Source organism: Salvia splendens, chromosome 8 (genome assembly GCF_004379255.2).
Source record: "Salvia splendens isolate huo1 chromosome 8, SspV2, whole genome shotgun sequence".
NCBI classification, from domain to species: domain Eukaryota; kingdom Viridiplantae; phylum Streptophyta; class Magnoliopsida; order Lamiales; family Lamiaceae; genus Salvia; species Salvia splendens.
In genome coordinates this window covers 9,517,365-9,539,593 of record NC_056039.1, presented here as the reverse complement: position 1 = coordinate 9,539,593, position 22,229 = coordinate 9,517,365, and the positions used below count along the sequence as shown (strand labels likewise).

The 22,229-nt window shown below is 41.2% G+C and overlaps 1 protein-coding gene and 1 long non-coding RNA gene across 2 annotated transcripts; both read right to left on the bottom strand.

Moving 5' to 3' along the window:
• Positions 1-2,903: 2,903 nt before the first annotated feature.
• Positions 2,904-4,370, bottom strand: LOC121743031. Its single transcript, XM_042136210.1, has one exon. The coding sequence runs from the start codon at positions 4,083-4,085 to the stop codon at positions 3,180-3,182; it is 906 nt and encodes a 301-aa protein (XP_041992144.1). The 5' UTR covers positions 4,086-4,370; the 3' UTR covers positions 2,904-3,179.
• Positions 4,371-12,454: 8,084 nt separating this feature from the next.
• On the bottom strand, positions 12,455-21,563 carry LOC121743189. The gene is made up of 5 exons (XR_006038223.1): positions 21,196-21,563; positions 20,329-20,408; positions 14,982-18,832; positions 14,115-14,194; positions 12,455-12,618 (listed from the first exon to the last, which is right to left on the bottom strand). It is a non-coding gene; the product is annotated as an uncharacterized LOC121743189 (long non-coding RNA).
• Positions 21,564-22,229: the final 666 nt, after the last annotated feature.

Here is a 22,229-nt window from a genome sequence, read left to right as displayed (position 1 = left end):
GCTTGGATCCGTAGAATTAGGGAGTCGGACTTGAAGTGTTGGGAGAAGACTCCAACATTAGAGTTCGATCAACGTGTTAGATGCACCCGAGAGGGGGTCTATCCAATCGTCCCGACCTTCCTAACCATACATGAGATCCAATAGATGAGCATAATCCCTAGGTGATACCCGTGATCCATACCAACGGATCCATATCCCTACCTTTCCTATATTGTTTGAAAATCATTCTTTATTTGCTTTCTTTGGTTATTTGATCTTAATTGTATTTGTTACTTAGTGTATTATTGTCTTTAGATAACAAAAACCAAAACCCCCTTCATTAGTCTAAATAGTGTTTGACATTGCATCATAGTATTCATTCCAGCATTTAGTCTTCGAGGATCGATAATTTTAATTTGCCACGTGCTACATATCCCGTACATTTGCGGGCGACGCTTTTAATTGCTAAATTAGCACGAGTCAACTAACCGATATATAAACAATAATTAATTCGCCCTATAAATAGATAGTAGGAGTAAGAGCATCCACAATGGGGCGGACGATGGCGCTCCCGATGCATCGGGTGAGCTATCGTCTGCCACTGTGGGTGCGCGGACGACGGACGATGCTTCGTCCGCGCTCTAAGCTTAGTCCGCGGACGATAGGGCATCGTTCGCGCCATCGTCCGCCCACTGTGGGCGACGCGGACGATGGCGCGGACGATGCACCGCGTTTTAGTTTTTTTTTTTAATTCAAAAATTTTGTTTATATAAATACCTCATCCTCAGATTTCATTTGTAACTTTTCGATTCAATTTTCAACTCTAAAATTACGCTATAAAATGGATTTCGGGGGATACTCAAGTTCCAATGCGGGATTCTGCACACCGGTGCAACAAAGAGGACGAAGACCACCGACACTGGTGGTTACACGACCAGCAAAAGCAGAACTCGTCCGGTGGACCTCAACCGAACGTGCACGGAAGAAGAGAGTTCCGGCACACCGATGTCCTCCCGGCGGCGTCCCATAGGCGTCAAGGCTGCGAAGAACAAGGGGAAGGCGAAGGCGACATCCTCCTCGGCCGCTGCCCCCCATCGCCAATCCCGACCCCTACCCCTACCCCGACCCCGACGACAATTGCCTACTCGGATTTGGCAACAGCCTCGATGGTGCGGACATTGTTGGATACGCACAACGCCCTTATGAAGTGTACGGATCCGACCAGAGCCGAACACCTCCAGGGGTTGATCGATGAGTTGCGCCGGAAGTTGGGTCTTTTGTATAATAGTCAATTTTTTTAATTATAACCATTGTAATTTTTTTAATCAATGTATTATTTTTCGTTTCTATTTAACCGTTATGTTTTTTAATTAGTTTGCATTTATATATTTGAAAACATTTAAATTAATTAACAAAACAATAGTAAAACCTATAGGGCGCCCCACTGCAGGTGGAAGGGCAGGAGGATAAAATGCTGACGTGGCGGTGCATAGGGCTGGCTTTAGGGCGCTCCACTGTGAATGCCCTAAGAGCATCGTTAACGATCGAGGCCGGGCCGCAAAAAACGAGTCCTGACCGCGTTTGAGGGGGAGGATTTGCCGCCTGGGCCGGTCCCGGGGTCCGGCACGGGCTCGCGTTAGATGGTTCAAGATAGGACGCAACGCGGCCCGGCCCAGGGTTAATTCCTGTTCAGGCCGGGCCGCAACGGAATTTTTTTTAAAAAAAAATTGAAATTTTTTTATAAATACCACTTCATCCATTTTTATATACATTATACTCCATTTCTCTTCCTAAAATTCGACAAAATGCCTCATCGTCAAAGATTTTTCGAAGCTGAAATGTCCCGATTTTTAGAAGAAGCGGTGCCGACAATCCAAGAAGAAATCAACAACGAAGTGGAACGATACCAAGCTGCTATTCAAGCTTGGAACGAACAACAAATCCGAGTACCACGTTCTCGAATGTATATTCACCGAGACCGTGAACAAGCGGATGTATAAATTTCCGGCGTTTTTTATTTTACGTGTAGAATAAGTTGAAGTTGTGAATAGTGTCATTTATTAGTTGCGGTCCGGGTTGTGGCCTGCAGGGTTAGAACAGTTGGGGCCTAGGACTCAAATTTGAAGGAATGATGACGTGGAGAGGACTTGGGGCATGAAACTAGACTGGGATTAATGATGCTCTAATTGATTGTTTAGTTTAGTGAAAAAGGGGCTAGATAGAAAAAAAAAGAAAAGAAAAAGGGAAATAGAAATGAAATAGTAGGAGGTTCACGTGCAGCAACGTGATGTAAAAGCTCTAGTCCCCAACTGATTGTGTCGTTTATATTTTTGGTGTCTCCCTACACAGCCTGTCATATCTTATTTTACCTACTCGCCTCTCATACTTGCCTTCTTCTTCACATTCTTGTCGCCATTTACTTTTACCATCTGCCTCCTTCTTCACCACCATCATTTTTCACCCACCATTTCAATAATATTACCTCTATAAATCACATCTTCTTCTAAATACGAGTATACACTTCCATGAAATTTGCAACACCATTTTAAATAAAACCATAAGTATAACTTTGCATTCAATGTTCATCTCCCACCAGACAGACATATATATCATGAAAACACAAAGTTTGCCAGAGAAAAATTCGATATTATTAATATCTTCAACAAACTTGACAACTAGTAAAATTAAAGTCTTACAGCTATGAGGAATCAAAATTTGATTATATGACAAACCCAATTTTCTTTTATTTCACACTACTTCATTCCATTCTTGAATCTTGATAGTTGACACTCATAATTATTGATGTTATTACCATTGATGGACAAAATGATGTAACTCTATATTTATTTACTTTCACCTATAAGCACACCTACGCATAAAAAAAACTTAACCAAAAATTGCACCAACCATTTCGATAACTTGGCTTAGAAAAATGGCTAAATTCTCCAATTTGATTGCACCAATATTTGTACATCATGCAAAGAGAAATTAACCTGCACAATAATAATCAACGGATCCAAATCGTCCTACATTTTTTCCCAAGCTCGAAAAAAAATATGATCAAAACAAACTGAACACTAATTTTCGGTCCAATTCACACTAAGTAAAGAATTTTTCCCTTTTGAATGTGTTTAAGTTTAATCAACGAAGACGAAAATCCCAATTGAAAGAAAATAAAATATTTGGAAATTTACCAGAAATCAAGGCACAAATTCATTCTCCAACAAGGGTTTCGTCCGCGTCTCCATCGCCACCGGCGCCTTCGTGTTCCCCACCGGCGTCATCGGCAGCGGCACCCCCACCTCCGCCGCGTGCTCCATCCGCCGGAGCTTCTTCCGCCGCCGGCACCCCCTCGCATAAACGAACAGCATTACCAACGCCGCCACAAGCGCCACCCCTCCCACCACCGCTGCCACAATTATCCAAACCCTCCTATTCCCTCCCCCTTTCCCCTCCCCACCGCTTCTCCGCGGCGCACCTCCGCCCGGTGCCGGCACCGTCTCCACCACAATTGAGTAATGTCCCTGGTCAGCAGTCAAACAAGTAGTCCCATTCACCACATTCTCGAACTCCACGCTACCGTCCAAAGCGAAATGCACGCATTTAGGGGCTAACCCTCCCGGCCAGGCCCGAACTGTTGGGAACGTTACCGAAATGAGGTCAGCCGAGGCCCGAATATCGAGCTCGGAGAGATTTTTGGCGGATAAATTGGAAGCATCGTAGGCTAAAAGCCCTAAAACCGGAGCTAAAAAGGTCCGGCCAGGAAGAGAGTAGTATAACGAAGACCAATTTCCCAAACTGTGGTAAACCAACACAAGCCGCTCAACATAGGGCTGCGCAGTCACACCTACTGGTAGGTGAAACTCCTTATAAACCACCCCCTTCCGCCGCAGGCTGCCGCTCCTAAGCCGCAGCGCCGCCACGGATATTCCGGTCAAATTGGACGGCAAATTGCCGTCGTAGACAATGCCGGTCTTCGGCCTGACTAAAGCCCTAAAAGCGTAGTCCTGTAGCAGAGAATCGAGCGCGATAGCGGAGAGCTCCGATCTCGGTTGAGCAACCGCCGCTTGGAACAGGAGAATTGTGCAGAGATATACTAGAAGCATCGAGAAAAAGCAATCCGAAATTCAAACAAGCCTCTTCTGAAAATGCAGTGAGCTATAAATCGAGAGTGCTTTAATGGCCGCCAATGCCATATCCCCTTTCCCGATCTGCAAAAAATCAAATCTAGCTAGAAGGATTCAGCAGCAATGAATTGGATCGGAAACTTGCCTAAGATAAGAGGATCTGTGGGAAAAAATCAAGGGATTCTGGCATAAAGTATCAAGTTTGCAGAAGCTGAAAAAAAGGGAAAAGAGTTAATATATTTAGGAAATTAAAAAAAAAAAGTACAAAGGAAAATAAATGGGGAGCAACTAACCACACCACACAGCTGTGGTCTGCGACAGAGCAGATTCCACCGCTGCTCCAATAATTACATACCCTCGCCCAATAATGGGATGACACGTCGGATCGGGATTATACCAAAGACCAAAAAATGAAAAAATAAAAAAGGACCACCTGATTGCGAAATTTGCTATAAGGGCATAAGCCGTGGGGCGCCCTAAGCCACACCCTATGGCGCGCCATGTCATCAGTTTTATCCTACTTTCCCCCACTTACAGTGGGACGTCCTAAGGCGTGCCCTATGGCGCGCCACATCATCATTTTATTATTTTGTTTAATTAATTTAAATGTTTTCAAATAATAAGTAACGAGTAAATAAAAAATGTCTAAATAACAAATGACGACGCATTAATAAAAAAAGGTTACACCATTCAACTTACAAAAAAAACAACTAAGTCGGTGCAATTCCCAACTTCCGACGCAGCTCATCGATTAACGCCTGGAGATATTCGGCTTCGTCGGGGTCGGTACACTTCTTGAGTGCCTTGTGCGTCTGCAATAACGTCCTCGCCATCGACGCTGTTGCCAACGACTCAAACGCGGTGGCCGTCTGGGTCGGGAGCGTTTCCGGGAACGGAGATAGGTTTGCAGCGGTCGAGGATGAGGTCGCGGCCGCCTTCCCCTTGGCCTTCGCAGCCTTGACGCCGGGAGGACACCGGTGTACCGGAACTCACTTCATCCACGTACGTCCGGTTGAGGTCAACCGGGTGATTGCCGCTGCCGCTGCTCGTGTAATCACCAGCTTCAGTGGTCTTCGTCCTCTTCGGCGCACCAGTGTGCAGAATTCCACCTTTAAACTTCTGCTTGTCCCTCAAGAGCGCCCAGATGGCCTCGTGCTTGAAGTCGTCGTACATCGACCGGTACGACAACAACGCTTTAGCGTGCACGTCGCTCAAGCTCTCGCCACTCCCCTGTGCCCGCGTGAACTTCTCGAACTCCGCCGCGTACAAGTTCACTTGCTTCTTCACTTGATCCCAGTGCTTGCGGAGTTGCTCACGTTTGTGCTTATACGCGGTCGGCGGCTTGACCTCATTGTAGAGGCCGACGATGCGCTCCCAGTACGCGACCTGCCTCTGGTTGTTCGCGAAGATCGGGTCTTCCGATATATCTACCCAACACCGGGCCAAAATGAGGGTTTCATCGTCGGTGTAGTTCGTACGGCCAGGGGCGTACTCATCGCAATTTCCGGAAGGCGGCAACTTCTGAGCCCGCTGCCGGTTCTGCTTCTTTTTGGCTGGGGCGGAAGCGGTCGCGGCGGGTTCGGGATCGGCCACTGCGGTGTCACGGCGGGAGGGAGCGCTTGGTCGGTTTGGAGACGGCTCCATGTCAGACAACCCGTACGATTCCGTACTGAAATCGGGATCGTACTGGGTATCGGCGTCGAACGAACGATATTCACCGGGTTCTGTACCCGGCCAACGCGCCTCTCCGTTAAACATAGGACTATTGAGACTTGAATCCATTACGTAGTAATTATGTAAATGTAATAAGTTTCGAAAGTGAAATCGTGAAATGAAATTACAAATGAACTCTATTTATAAAAAAACGAAACCGCGTGCCATCGTCCGCGTCGATCGTCCGCGTAGCCCACAGTGGGCCGGACGATGGCCTATCGTCCGCGGCCATCGTCCGCGTAGGCCGCAATGGAGCGGACGATGGGCATCGTCCGCGCTATACTCCGCACCCTTAGTATAGGGCGCGACGATCGTCCGCGGCCTATGTCACTTACCCGCAATGGGGCGGACGATGGCGGGCGCAGACGATGCGCGCCATCGGGCGTGCCCTCGTCCGCCCCATTGCGGATGGCCTAAAAGCATTAATCTTGGGTAATTTATTTTAGTGTGATGGCCATGGCCATTTCCTAGCTATTTTTAACTCATTATTTATGTTAAAAATCTTCCACATCACTCTATAAGAGCATCTCCAATGGAGGCTAGCGGACCAGCTAGCCGATTCCCCGCGCTGACCGGTCTGCTAGCCGAACCATTGTAGGCATCAAGCGGAAAAACGACGAGAATTTCGGCGAGCGCACGCCGATTTTTGAGCATTAGCCGATGCACTCGCCGATCGGTTGGCCGCCATTGTAGGCGGGCGATCGACGAGCGATCGACCAGCACTTATTTTTTTAAAATTTTTGGAACACTATATATATGCGATTTGCACGTCATTTTTATTCGCACCGCTTGTTTTAAATAGTTTTCTCTCTCACTTAATTTCTGTACAAGAGCAATAAAGCAAAATGGAGAACAACAACTAGTCTACTCCAGTGACGAGCGGGTCTCAAACTCCCACGGTACCCGTGGGAGGTGGATGTGGTCTGATGGTCGGGTACTACAACATGTACCCTTGGATGCAGATGATGTCGGGGTGGGCAGCCGGGATGCAGATGATGCAGGGGTGGCAGCCCGGGGGGGACAATGTCTATCGCCCCAGTCTTGATTTTTTGACTGCTTCTTCGCACACATCGACCCCATCGGAGACGCAGTTCACTGGGTGTGAGACTTTCTCCTTAGAGGAGTTGGGGATAGATCTCGAGGATGCGGACACTCCCGTTCAAACGGGAGGAGTAGGGCGGGGTCGGGGCGCACCAAAAAAGAAGAAGGGCAAGAGGAAGGGCAAAAGGGTGGTCGGCGAGTCGTCGCAGCCGGCTGATGACGACAGCCCGACACGGAGGAAGTGGACGGATGCGGAGAACGTCGCATTGTCCAAGGCTTGGGTGAGTGTTTGCGATGATCCCCTCCATTCGAACAATCAGAGGATCGTCAACTTGTGGGCTAAAATATCAGCAGCCTACAAGGCATTTTGCCCGGAGGGAGGCCACAAAGCGAGAAGGAGTGCTGGAAGGGGTGGGACCGAATCAGGGCTGCGGTCTCCCAATTTTCGGGCTTGTACACCAACGCCCTCCGCATGCAGACCAGTGGTCAAACTGACAAGGACTGCAGGAGGATAGCGGAGAAAACCTTCCCCGTGCCCGGGCTTTATAAGGAGTTCACCTACTGGAACTGCTATGAGGTGCTGATGGACTCCGAGAAGTTTCGGGCAGGTGTCGATGTTGGCTGGCCGAAGAAGCAGCGACTGAACTATGCCGGTGATTACAGCGGCAACAGCGGCGGTTCCCACGACCTCCCCGAGGATGTTCAGGAGTTCCCGTCCCCTCTATCGTTTACTCGCCGCACTCGCCCAGTTGATCAAAGGCGGGCGCAACGGGTAGCGAGGGGGGTCGCCCAGGGGTCCCAGGAGGTCCAGTCGGCACCCCCCCTGTTGACAAGTCGCCAACCGAGCTCGCCTTCTTCGCGCGTCAACAAACGCGGGCTCAGATGCACAAGATCTTAGCTGAATGGAGGGCGGCAACTGACCCCGTGGAGAAGAGGTTTCTTCACTTAATGCTCGAGAGTATACATGTCGATTTGGATGCCGCCTCGGCACAGTTGGGGGGCTCAGACGCGGGCTCAGATGCCGCAGATTTGGGGGTCCCGGATAGCGGCGACGACGGCGACGGCCACGAGGAGTGAGGCGGAGGCGGGGGCTCGTGTGTGGAGGAGAGGTTTTTTTTAATTAATGTAATTTTTTTAATTAATGTACTTTTTAAAATTTTACTATTATTATTGAATTTTTCCGTATCTGTGTTGTAAATTTAATTCCGTATTTTGTGTGATTGTTAATTATTTATTTTTTATAATTTTGTTTATTGTGGTTAGCCTATTGATTGTCTAGTTGCTTGTCCTGATGATGTGGCAGGAAGAGTTTTTAGTAGGGCTGGCAATTTTCGACACGACACGATAATCTGACACGAATCCGCACGAAATTATTGGGTTGGGGTCAAGTCTTATTGGATCCGTGTCCTTATCGGGTTGACCCATTAAGAACCCGATAATTTCAGGTTGGGTTCGGGTCGGATACGGGTCGGATACGGGTAACCCATTAAGAAATAATATTATTATTTTTATTATTATTTAAAAAATATATATATTACTTCAATTTTTTTACTTCTTATAAATTAGGTTTAAATAGTATCAAACGAAATTTAATTGTGTAAATTAGATTTAAAATTAAGGTTTAATCGTGTAATATTAGGTTTTAATCGTGTAATATCAGGTTTGGGTTGTTATCGTGTCGTGTCAACCCATATTATATCGTGTCGATAAAGGGTTCGTGTCGGGTGCGGGTCGTGTTCGGATTTGAAGATAGCAGGTCGGGTTCGTGTTCGGATTTACAGTTTCCTTAACAGGCCGGGTTCAGGTTAGGTATTATTGGGTTGGGTTATTATCAGGTTGACCCGATAACGACCCAATCCGCACGATTTGTCAGCCCTAGTTTTTAGTGCTGATGATATGGCAGGAGGAGTTTGTGGCTAGCCTATGGCTGGCCTATTACCATTGTGGATGCTCTAACAAGTCATGATACACGTATTTTCTTGTAATCTCTCGGGAATATATCTCTTAAAGTTTCATAAAATTTACGTTTTCGTGAGTAATTACTGTGACAAATCATTTCCTTAGTGTGGTGTAGGCTTGCACATGGTTCATGAACCGCTGGTTCCGGTTCATGAACCGACGGTTCACGGTTCACGAAATGCATGAACCGGCGGTTCACGGTTCACAAAAATGCATGAACCGGAACCGGCCCGCCTAGGGTCCCGACGGTTCCAGTTCCGGTTCAAAAAATCGACGGTTCAAGCGGCGGTTCAAAACGGCCAATTTTCGGGCCGGTTCGGGGTTCGGCCATTTTTTTTTTTGCATTTTACAATTAAATTACGACTCCAACGTGTAATATTTATTCAAAAATGTACGATGAAAGTTGCAATTTTACTGAAATTACACGTTTACAAGTTACAACAATTACAAATCGAAAAATTTAAGTACAAGTTACAACAATTACAGATCGAAAAATTTAAATACGAGTTACAACAATTACAAATCGAAAAATTTAAATACAAGTTACAAGTGTTGACAAAAAAGACTTAGAAGTTCTTATTAAAAAAATTGTAAGTATATATACTCTTAATCGGCGAATGAGATCTTTCTACATAACTAGATTAAGGACACCTTTAGCAATTCAACTTTAAATGTTGAGTTTAGTCTAACAATCAACAATTATAGTAGAATTGTCAAAAGTTTCCCGGATTTAGCCGTATAGAGAAATCTACTTCATCGACTAGAGTATATACAAATACAATTATGTAATTGTATTTGCATATTTTTAAAATAGGAACAAATGGGAAACAAAGAAATAAAGGAAAAAGGACTTGAACTCAACTTAAATTTAAAATTTAAGTTGAGATGCCTACGTATCCCCAATGCTCATTTGCATTAGGGAATCAAAGCCCACGTAGTTCTCTTACCTTACTTACCTATTTGGCTTGGCCGGCGGCGGTTTACGGTTGGCCTACGATTCATCCCCGGTTAATTCATCTTGTGATCCCTCCTGACGATTATCCCAATCATTTTCTTATTCTCTGACGTCGGCTTTGGCCCAATCATCAAGTGACATCACGGCTTCCATATTTTTCACCGAGAGCTTACTTCTTGATTCATCCAACACACGCGAGCCAATACTAAAAGCGGACTCGACGGCGACAGTGGAAGCCGGAACAGAGAAAATCTCCTTGGCCATTGACGCAAGGATGGGAAAATCTTTTCGTGGGTTCCCCACCAATCGAGGACGTCGATTTGGGCCGGAGGAGTAGGACATTCATCACCAAATGAAAAGAGTGAATCGAAATATAAATCCAATTCACTTACCATACCTGAGCTCCTTCCGCCGGTGCTGTAGCTGTATAGGTCGGCTAGTTGGGACGCGGCGTTGGGGTCATCATAATCGGCTTGAAATGCAAAGCCATAGTTATGTTGTGGAGGAGGGGGGGTCTTCTGATTTGGTGGGTGTTGTTATACTTGGTTTCATATTCGGTGTAGAGAGCGCGCAAGTTAAACTCGAAGGTTTGTTGGATAATGGACCGGTCCAGGAGGGTTATTTGAAAGGTTTTTGAGAGGTCTACTCCAAATTCGTCACTGGTATCTGATTGGAGTGCTTGAAGGGGGCCAAGATCAATTGAACTCAAGTTGTTATAATAAAAATCCAAAATCCGTGAGGTACCGGCTAATTTCCATTTTGGATCCAATACCTTTGCAATCAAAAACACGGTTGGAATCTCACTGAAATACTTGAGCCATTTTTCAATCATGTAATATAAGACACACATTAGCTCAGGCAAAGAGGAAACATTTTTCATTGCAGTTTTAAAACCAAGGGATATGTACATGCAATGTTCTAAAACACGAACAGAAGTGCAATAATAAACACCCGACAATTCAACAGTAGCATTTTTAAAAATTTTAAACAATTTAAATAAAGCCACACTATGTTCCCAACAACTATGCGAAAGATATAAATCATGAACGAGATAGGTTCTATAAAAATCACATAAAGCATCTTTATGTGTCAAAGTAGAATTCAGACAATCATATGTCGAATTCCATCTATGAGACATATCCATAGTAAAATTCGTATACCTGACATTCTTTTGATGACAATATTTCTTCCATGCTTTGCCAATAGCTGGCTTTTGATGGATTAATCTAACTACACTTCTAATAGGAGAAACATGCTTTTGCCATAATTCAAGTGCATCTTGTACACATAAATTTAAAATATGACAAATGCATCTTTGATGAAAATACTTACCTCCAATTACCGGTGTACAAGCCGCAATCAAATCGCCAATTGCCGCCGTGTTGGCGGTTGCATTATCAAAACCGATAGAAAATATCTTGTTGCACAATTGAAACTCATTTAAAACTTGTATAATCAAAGAAGCAATTTCGGGTGCAGTGTGTGGAGTTTCAAATTCTCTAAAACCTATTAAACGCTTGTTTAAAGTCCAACTATTGTCCACAAAGTGAACTGTAATGCCCATGTATGAATAACGGTTAAAACAATCCGTCCACACATCGGAGCAAATGTTCACTCTGTGGCCCAAGTTGACTAAATAACGTGATAATTCTACCTTTTTCTCCAAACATTGCCGAACGGTAGATCGTTGCACGGTCATTCTACCAATTCTCTTGATTGCTACGTTCAAACCACTTTGCATAGTAGCCTCAAATTTTTTGTCATCATAAACGTTAAAAGGAAAGTGCTTCATTGCCGCCCATCTAGTCATAACATCAGGAAATTTTTTTTGATCATATTTAAACAGAGGCGTACCTGACGAACCTGAGCCGCCGGGCCCGGGTTGGAAGTTGAGTTGGGTTTGGGTAGAGGTAGTGCCGCATTCTACCGGATGCTTTGTCACCAAATGGATGACGGAGGGTGCCATATCCTCCACCACTCGCAAATTTATACACTTTATCGCAATAGTTGTAGTAAGCATGAAACGCCGATGTCTCTTCTTGCGAGTGCGGATCATGAGGACTTGGAATCACCACCGGGATCTTCTTGTAGTGTTTGACAAAAATGTCAGATTTCAAAGCTTTTGCCGGGTTAGTGGGTGGAGAGGGAGGCATCTCCTCATTTTCGCCGGTGCTAGACGGAATACGAGAATGAGATCTATCCTAATTGTTGTCCGAGTCCGAGTCCGACGATATAGCAACGTTGTACTCGTCGTCTTGTTGGGAACCACCTCCCCTACCCCCACCTTGTTGCATTTCAGCGAGTAGCATGGCGGTCCTATGATCTTCTTCCAACTACAAATATTATATAAGTTGAAGTTATAAGTATAAGTATGAACGAAAAAAAAAATTATGAACTCAATTTTATGAAATTATGAAATATGAATTGGAAAAATAATTTTTCATTACTTACTTGCATGCGTTCAGCCGCTGTAACACCCCTTACCCGATTAGTTTAATAATCGAATAAGTGATGTCACCTTTCAGTACCAATCCCGACTTAACATAAAATCCTTGATTCTTCTTTTTTTTTTTTGGCAAACGGAAAAATTGCTATATATCATCCGAAATTAGACCATATCCGAAAGTTTATATATATATATATATATATATATATATATATATATATATATATATATATATATATATATATATTTATACAACCTGGATAGCGAAGTAAATGAAACGTCCGAACTACATTACACTTTCTATATATGCCACATCTAGAATATCTGAAAGAATTTTCCTAACACACAAAGGTTGGCTAGTGACCCGACTTGAGCAGTTGTACATCGAAAGAGCTAATCTGCAGGGGAAAAAGAAGAATGGAATGAGCTTCAACAAGCCCAGTAGTATAATCAACATTAGAGCCTAATTTATGGAGTTAAGTAAACGTTATGCAACCTATGTGTTTTCATTATTCTTAATCCAGAAAACACTCCAAAACCTACCTCACCATATCCATTTACATATATCTAATATCAGAAACCCCCAACATCATAATCATAAGTTTAGGTCATCATTCCTTGATCTCATGGAATTTACCAGATTCATAATCACATATAACTTCATAAACTAATAAGATAGAACACAAAGTAAAGTTCACATCACCAATTATCGAGTTAACCACAGAATATGTCACAATATTATTTATAAACCAACGCGTATACAGATCGCCAACATTCTCATAATCATATACATATCAAAATAACCAACAATAAAAGTCTGACCTTTCCTCCTTTGATTTCTTGGGACTTACTGATGGCATAATCATATAATCTCATAATATATCAATAAACATGATCAATTATCAATTGCTAGTGTCGAGCAACATCATAACTTCATACAACGTCAAATCATACCAAACAATGTCAGATTCACCCTTTTTGCATCAGAGGATCATTAGCATCAGAATATATCATTTAGCATCACATAATATCGTTTTTCACATAAGAATATAGCTTTCACATATCCAAACACATATAACAAATCTGCTCTCATGTACCAGATACATCAGAGTTATAACAGAGGCTTCACACAATCCCATATCATAACACATATAACAATCACCATTGTTCGCACATATCAGAATACATATAGCCCCATTAAGTGCTTAGTGACAAACTAGGGTACGCGGACAGATCAGAAACAGAATCAGATACAGACGCGGCCATGGTCCTCGAGAGGACGCCGCACAGACCACCCATTAGGGTGCAGACAGATAATCAGACCACCCATTAGGGTGCATATCAGACAGATCAGATAGGGGCCCATCAGATAACAGACGATCCTCGCTTCGGTTATCCAGAAGACGAGTGATCACAGATAATGCAGCGCTGCTGTCCTATGGCATGCCAATTGTACCCACATAATACACTCAAGCACGGGGCGTAAACACAGTCAAATATACTTTATTTCTGACAATTTGCGTCATAACACATCAATGCATACAGATCAGGCATCATCATAGATAGATCAGACATCTTCACATGTAAATCACATAAGTATACATTTCATAGGCATATATCATTTATCTCATTTACTTTCCAGCCTCATTTATATTCATTTTCTCATCGAATTACTTATTTCCATTAATCTTTAACATATCAGATCAACAACTTCTTTTCACACCAGATCATATCAAATAAACAGATAGATTCCAATTCTATCAATATCTTCACATATTTCACGTCATAAATAAAGTATATAGATCGCAAATGTATCACCGATTAACACATAATATTATATATGCAATCATGTAAGCTTAATTAAGGAATTAAGTCCTAATGTAGAATATACTACCTTAAAACCGAGAATTCCTTCATTGAATCACTTATCCTTCGCCTTCTCGATGCTCATGCTATCTCTCGGGGAAGAATTTCCTTTCAATAAATAATTCTTATCAACACAACACCAAAAAATAACTTAAGCATAAAACAAGTTCTCTTTAGTTACTTCTTTTGCACGGAGTACGAGAGGTCAAGCCCTATACCAAAAGAATCCCCTTGGTGTCTAGTTAAATTTTAAAACAAAGTTCTTTCAAAAATTCCCAGTAGGTTGGGCGATATGGCCATTTTCCCACTGTCTATCACTACCTGACAGATTCTGGCAGCTGTGTTTGGAGATTTTCTAAAAATAGTAAATGACAGTCAAATCAGTTGAAATTTTACAAAGAGCTCCCAAAGACATCAAGGTTCATGCAGAAAATTTGAAAATACAGTTTGCAACACCTTAAGGGTGTCAAAAACTTCAAAACCAGGAGCTGAAAACAGCAAAATATACCCAAACCTAGCTGAACAGCGCAGTCCCCTTTCAAAATTCATTATAAATTCATTTCGATTCGGCTGAAGCTGAATTTTGGCCACATAGCAGAAGACACATAAAAGTATGTTCAGTTAAAATTTCGCAAGAAAATGAGATCGTTTACTTGGTTAACTGAGTCGAATAAAATCTGCCAGAACATGACACAAAAGCTGTCTACTTTGCTTCCTTCACCTCAACATAGTTTCCACTTGTATATTTCAAAATTCATACTATCTAAACCATAAAATCATCCCAATAATTTCATCAGAATTCTTAATTCCAAAATGGGGAAAAACTTGATTGTGAACCCTAGCTTCAATATGAAGAAGAAAATAGACAAATTGGAGGTGTGAGAGAGTTGCTTACACAAAGGGGAGACAATTCCAACTCACACCTGCCGGAAAACGGTGACGGTGGTGGCGGAAAATCCGTCGGACATCCGCTGCAGAGAGAGAGATGTACGTGTGTTGGTGTGTAGGGAGGTTGAGATGTGACGAGACAGAGAGGGAGACACGGAGGGCTGCCACGCTGAACGGAAGGCGATGGTTGCCGGAGGTGCGGCAGCGCTCCATGGAGGAATGTGTGTGTGTATCCATGGTGAAATAGAGGTATAGAAATGTGAGAGAGAGATAGAGGACTCCCGTAAGTTCCAGAAGGGAGGCAATTTATCCCCATTTTCCATCTCTAATTTTCTTTTCCTTTTCCTTTTCTTATTTCTTCTTTTTTTTTTCAAATTATTTCAATTTCTAAAATCCTACACCTCACAACTTAAATATTGTATTCAAAAACCTAACAAATTTTTAACTAATTTCTGAGTTACAAAATTTCGGGTCGTTACAACTCTCCCCCCTTAGGAAATTTCGTCCTCGAAATTGATACCCGAATCGAATAGACAGAATATTGCTTTCATATCATATTCTCTCAAGGAAATTTTATACCCAATTCATGCAAAAAAATTAGTCCTAGCCAAGCCCACCACACTAAAGACAACAGAACGATTGGCATTGACGTGGATTTTTTTTTTCATCTCATCAACATCATATAGCAGAATCACAAATGATCACATAAGCATGTAGTGATGTTTCTGTAAGCCATTCACTATCATAGTAGTTCAAAGATATTAAATCATAGTAACCAAACCAACATGAACTCAAGAATTTTAAATCTTCAGTTTGTCACAAGTCACCATCTTTCACCAACAATTAGTTTTGCAAGATAATCTCAGATCCGATCATCGTAGGCTCAAGGATTAGTCTCAGTAAGCACAAATTATAGGTTTATGACAACTCAGATTCGAATGAACCTCGAGAACTTTCATAACATAACAAGTGTAGGAAAATCTTAAGTCTGTTCCATTTTCGATCGAACAACTCGTACTCAAGAAAGAAAGGAAGGAGAGCTTTATATAAAGTAAATGATTGATTCGAAGATAACACGTGATATAAATTTGGGGAGAGGAATCGCAAAAATTGTCAATGAGATTGGATTGTTCAATGACAGATTCATGCAAACCGTACTTCACCAAAAGTAATGTTTGTAATATAAGAGCCATAAGACATCCGGTTCAAATGCAGGCATAGAGACACTATTCACCAGAGAGATAGATTAGAAAATATCTCGATATCTCGGGTGGATTATTCAGAAAGGAACATAAGAAACTTACAGATAAGACAATCAATTTACCTTTGATAGAAGTTCTGGTAGCAGAAACTAACATCAGATGGTCAAAAATATCACCAACTCCAATAGGCAAGGGTACAGAAAGTATCGAATTTTAGAAGGTTACACATTACGGAAGAAATAGGTATGGAGACACATATTGCCTCTTAGTAAGCCAAAACAGAAGATCCTGGACAAGGTGATCCAAACTCAGGTACAAAGATATCCATTAAGGCATGACTTTCTAGTGTAGATGTACGAGAAATATTAGATGACAGGAGACAGAGATTGACACAGAGATTGGTTAATACGGTTCACATGATTTAGGAAATTATTGAGGCAAAAATGGATCATTAACTTATTGGATGCATCAAGTGAATAATAAGTGGTTAAACTTGATCTTCAAAAGAAAATTCAGAGATTGATCATCTCAGATGTTCAACGAATATGATATCACAAAAAGATATTTCGGATCAAGACATGACGATACCAATTGGAAGAGTTGATCCACGAATTCTATGGAATGGAAAATCAACAGGAAACAACAATGATGAGAAAATAGATGATCCCTTTAATACATTGTAGTAGAGTGACTGATCAAATGATTTCATTAAATAATTACCGAAAGAGCTTGGAAAAGGTAACCGATGGTAAGAATGAAATGACAATAAGTCCAATGAAATGACTTCAAAGTTAAAACCCATTGGTTTGTCGAAGAAGGACACTACTGAGATTCGAGTTACGTGGAGTGGCCAGTTCCACTTAACTACTTTCTCAGTCACATGGAAACTTTGCTCCATAATTCAGATATTTATTACCTCCCAGAACAATTTAAGCATCTGTAGGACATAAGCGAATAGTCAATAATCTAAAGGTCAGAAAAGCACGATTGAGGTGGTAAAAATTTCAATAGAACAATGACCGGTTAGCATATTCTCTGAGCCACATCTGGTCTTAAGTTAACAAATATCATGGTTAAGAAACAATAGGAACATATGAATCATATCATTGGCTGGGTCCATATGTTTCGAAGATAGTTCAAAGAAAAACAACTCATAGAGATGATGATTGAAGCAGAGTTATTGGAGACAAAGGTAAAACATCAACTCAAATCTCAAGTCTCAGAAATGTCTCGAGATAGAAGACAATTTAAACAATAGGGTTAGGCAAAGGAATCAGTGTAATTTCGGCAGGAAAGAACGCCAATAATTTATATTGAAGGGGTCAACTAAAGATATTATGGTTAATGTGTCATCTCTTAAAAACAACTATCAAAGAGGCTTTGTCAATATAAAAGACATAAGCTCGAATAACTTCAACAACAAAATTTAGTGGCAAAAGCACACAAGTAAAGGATTATTGTGATTAGAGACAATAAATCACGAAGGACAGAAGGTTCAACCAAAAGTATTCCAAGTTTCAAGGGTCAGAATCAGGTTTCACATAAACTACAAGTAGCTACAGACTCGGTATAGAAAATAATGACACAGTGGTGGTGGATAAGTAAACACTTAATGTTTAGATGACGCGGAAGGATGCAATTATTAGGAATTAATCAAAGAAGATAATTTCTCCAAGGTAACAGTACTAGCAGGAAAAATCACTTCCTTCAATTATCTTATAAGGTCAACAAAAAGGCAAACACGTTGGAGGGTCCCAAACAACAATTCTCAAAGGAAGAGATCACGAAGGATAACTCTCATTTGGCATATTCATATTACTAAACCATATCAGCTAAAGGAGCTTTAAAGCCCAGTGTTGATAGATGATCAGATCAGTGGGCAACCAAAGCGGACTCTTCTCTTTTTTTTTTTTTTTTTTTTTTCTTCTGTGGTGTTGTTGAGAAAGTTCTACTCTTGAGGAAGACAGAAAGCAAGAACACGACGACGAATGGCATCGTATATAATATAAGTTGAAGAGCCAATTTAAAGGGCAGCATATGCAAGCTTTTTCTTTCAATAGCCGGCCAAATGACAACAGGATCATCGGTCTATTCAACCTCAATTCACCAATTCGAACCTTATACAGAAAGGTTTTCCGTATCACTCAGAAACTAAAAACTGTCAAGTCTTGAAGCCAGAAAACAAGTACACATCAGGAAAACATACACACACCAGGTCACTAGCAATGACTTAAATCAAAATCCTATGTGGCATGTTTCTATACACATCTAAAACGTGTCAAGCCTACGACCGCCTAAACCTAGGCTCTGATACCAAAACATGTAACACCCCTTACCCGATTAGTTTAATAATCGAATAAGTGATGTCACCTTTCAGTACCAATCCCGACTTAACATAAAATCCTTGATTCTTCTTTTTTTTTTGGCAAACGGAAAAATTGCTATATATCATCCGAAATTAGACCATATCCGAAAGTTTATATATATATATATATATATATATATTTATACAACCTGGATAGCGAAGTAAATGAAACGTCCGAACTACATTACACTTTCTATATATGCCACATCTAGAATATCTGAAAGAATTTTCCTAACACACAAAGGTTGGCTAGTGACCCGACTTGAGCAGTTGTACATCGAAAGAGCTAATCTGCAGGGGAAAAAGAAGAATGGAATGAGCTTCAACAAGCCCAGTAGTATAATCAACATTAGAGCCTAATTTATGGAGTTAAGTAAACGTTATGCAACCTATGTGTTTTCATTATTCTTAATCCAGAAAACACTCCAAAACCTACCTCACCATATCCATTTACATATATCTAATATCAGAAACCCCCAACATCATAATCATAAGTTTAGGTCATCATTCCTTGATCTCATGGAATTTACCAGATTCATAATCACATATAACTTCATAAACTAATAAGATAGAACACAAAGTAAAGTTCACATCACCAATTATCGAGTTAACCACAGAATATGTCACAATATTATTTATAAACCAACGCGTATACAGATCGCCAACATTCTCATAACCATATACATATCAAAATAACCAACAATAAAAGTCTGACCTTTCCTCCTTTGATTTCTTGGGACTTACTGATGGCATAATCATATAATCTCATAATATATCAATAAACATGATCAATTATCAATTGCTAGTGTCGAGCAACATCATAACTTCATACAACGTCAAATCATACCAAACAATGTCAGATTCACCCTTTTTGCATCAGAGGATCATTAGCATCAGAATATATCATTTAGCATCACATAATATCGTTTTTCACATAAGAATATAGCTTTCACATATCCAAACACATATAACAAATCTGCTCTCATGTACCAGATACATCAGAGTTATAACAGAGGCTTCACACAATCCCATATCATAACACATATAACAATCACCATTGTTCGCACATATCAGAATACATATAGCCCCATTAAGTGCTTAGTGACAAACTAGGGTACGCGGACAGATCAGAAACAGAATCAGATACAGACGCGGCCATGGTCCTCGAGAGGACGCCGCACAGACCACCCATTAGGGTGCAGACAGATAATCAGACCACCCATTAGGGTGCATATCAGACAGATCAGATAGGGGCCCATCAGATAACAGACGATCCTCGCTTCGGTTATCCAGAAGACGAGTGATCACAGATAATGCAGCGCTGCTGTCCTATGGCATGCCAATTGTACCCACATAATACACTCAAGCACGGGGCGTAAACACAGTCAAATATACTTTATTTCTGACAATTTGCGTCATAACACATCAATGCATACAGATCAGGCATCATCATAGATAGATCAGACATCTTCACATGTAAATCACATAAGTATACATTTCATAGGCATATATCATTTATCTCATTTACTTTCCAGCCTCATTTATATTCATTTTCTCATCGAATTACTTATTTCCATTAATCTTTAACATATCAGATCAACAACTTCTTTTCACACCAGATCATATCAAATAAACAGATAGATTCCAATTCTATCAATATCTTCACATATTTCACGTCATAAATAAAGTATATAGATCGCAAATGTATCACCGATTAACACATAATATTATATATGCAATCATGTAAGCTTAATTAAGGAATTAAGTCCTAATGTAGAATATACTACCTTAAAACCGAGAATTCCTTCATTGAATCACTTATCCTTCGCCTTCTCGATGCTCATGCTATCTCTCGGGGAAGAATTTCCTTTCAATAAATAATTCTTATCAACACAACACCAAAAAATAACTTAAGCATAAAACAAGTTCTCTTTAGTTACTTCTTTTGCACGGAGTACGAGAGGTCAAGCCCTATACCAAAAGAATCCCCTTGGTGTCTAGTTAAATTTTAAAACAAAGTTCTTTCAAAAATTCCCAGTAGGTTGGGCGATATGGCCATTTTCCCACTGTCTATCACTACCTGACAGATTCTGGCAGCTGTGTTTGGAGATTTTCTAAAAATAGTAAATGACAGTCAAATCAGTTGAAATTTTACAAAGAGCTCCCAAAGACATCAAGGTTCATGCAGAAAATTTGAAAATACAGTTTGCAACACCTTAAGGGTGTCAAAAACTTCAAAACCAGGAGCTGAAAACAGCAAAATATACCCAAACCTAGCTGAACAGCGCAGTCCCCTTTCAAAATTCATTATAAATTCATTTCGATTCGGCTGAAGCTGAATTTTGGCCACATAGCAGAAGACACATAAAAGTATGTTCAGTTAAAATTTCGCAAGAAAATGAGATCGTTTACTTGGTTAACTGAGTCGAATAAAATCTGCCAGAACATGACACAAAAGCTGTCTACTTTGCTTCCTTCACCTCAACATAGTTTCCACTTGTATATTTCAAAATTCATACTATCTAAACCATAAAATCATCCCAATAATTTCATCAGAATTCTTAATTCCAAAATGGGGAAAAACTTGATTGTGAACCCTAGCTTCAATATGAAGAAGAAAATAGACAAATTGGAGGTGTGAGAGAGTTGCTTACACAAAGGGGAGACAATTCCAACTCACACCTGCCGGAAAACGGTGACGGTGGTGGCGGAAAATCCGTCGGACATCCGCTGCAGAGAGAGAGATGTACGTGTGTTGGTGTGTAGGGAGGTTGAGATGTGACGAGACAGAGAGGGAGACACGGAGGGCTGCCACGCTGAACGGAAGGCGATGGTTGCCGGAGGTGCGGCAGCGCTCCATGGAGGAATGTGTGTGTGTATCCATGGTGAAATAGAGGTATAGAAATGTGAGAGAGAGATAGAGGACTCCCGTAAGTTCCAGAAGGGAGGCAATTTATCCCCATTTTCCATCTCTAATTTTCTTTTCCTTTTCCTTTTCTTATTTCTTCTTTTTTTTTTCAAATTATTTCAATTTCTAAAATCCTACACCTCACAACTTAAATATTGTATTAAAAAACCTAACAAATTTTTAACTAATTTCTGAGTTACAAAATTTCGGGTCGTTACAGCCGCCACTCGGGAAACCTCTTCCATAACATCTCGACGACTAGGTTGCCTTGATTTTGAGGAACGAGTAGTACTTTGATCTTGGGCAATTCCCTTATCCCGATCACCACGTCCGGATCCACCACGAGAAAAAGACATATTGATAAATGAAAGTAGTATGGATGGAATATATATGGAGTATAACTGTATAAGTGATGAATTACGAGCACAACAACAAATATAGTAGTAACTAGTAAGTAGAAACTAGTAAACAACTTGAGCAATTAGAGAGAATGAGGAGAGAATAGAGAAATTGATATTGAGAAGAGAAGTTCTTATTAACACAAGAATGTGGTGAGGAGAAATGAAGGGCAAGTTGAGTATTTATAGGAGTAAAATTGGAAGAAATAAATAAAAAAAAAAAGAAAAAATTTCACATTTCAAATTTTCGGCCAAACCGCCGGTTTACCGCCCGAACCGGCGGTTCACCCACTAAACCGGCGGTTTTTCCACGGTTTTCCGACAAAAAACCGCCGGTTTCTAACCGACACGCATGCCTATGCGCTGCACCCTAGCCCCTACG

What these genes read in the sequence shown, in the direction of transcription:
- LOC121743031 (XM_042136210.1), bottom strand. Translation starts at nt 4,085, where the DNA reads ATGCTTCTAGTATATCTCTGCACAATTCTCCTGTTCCAAGCGGCGGTT.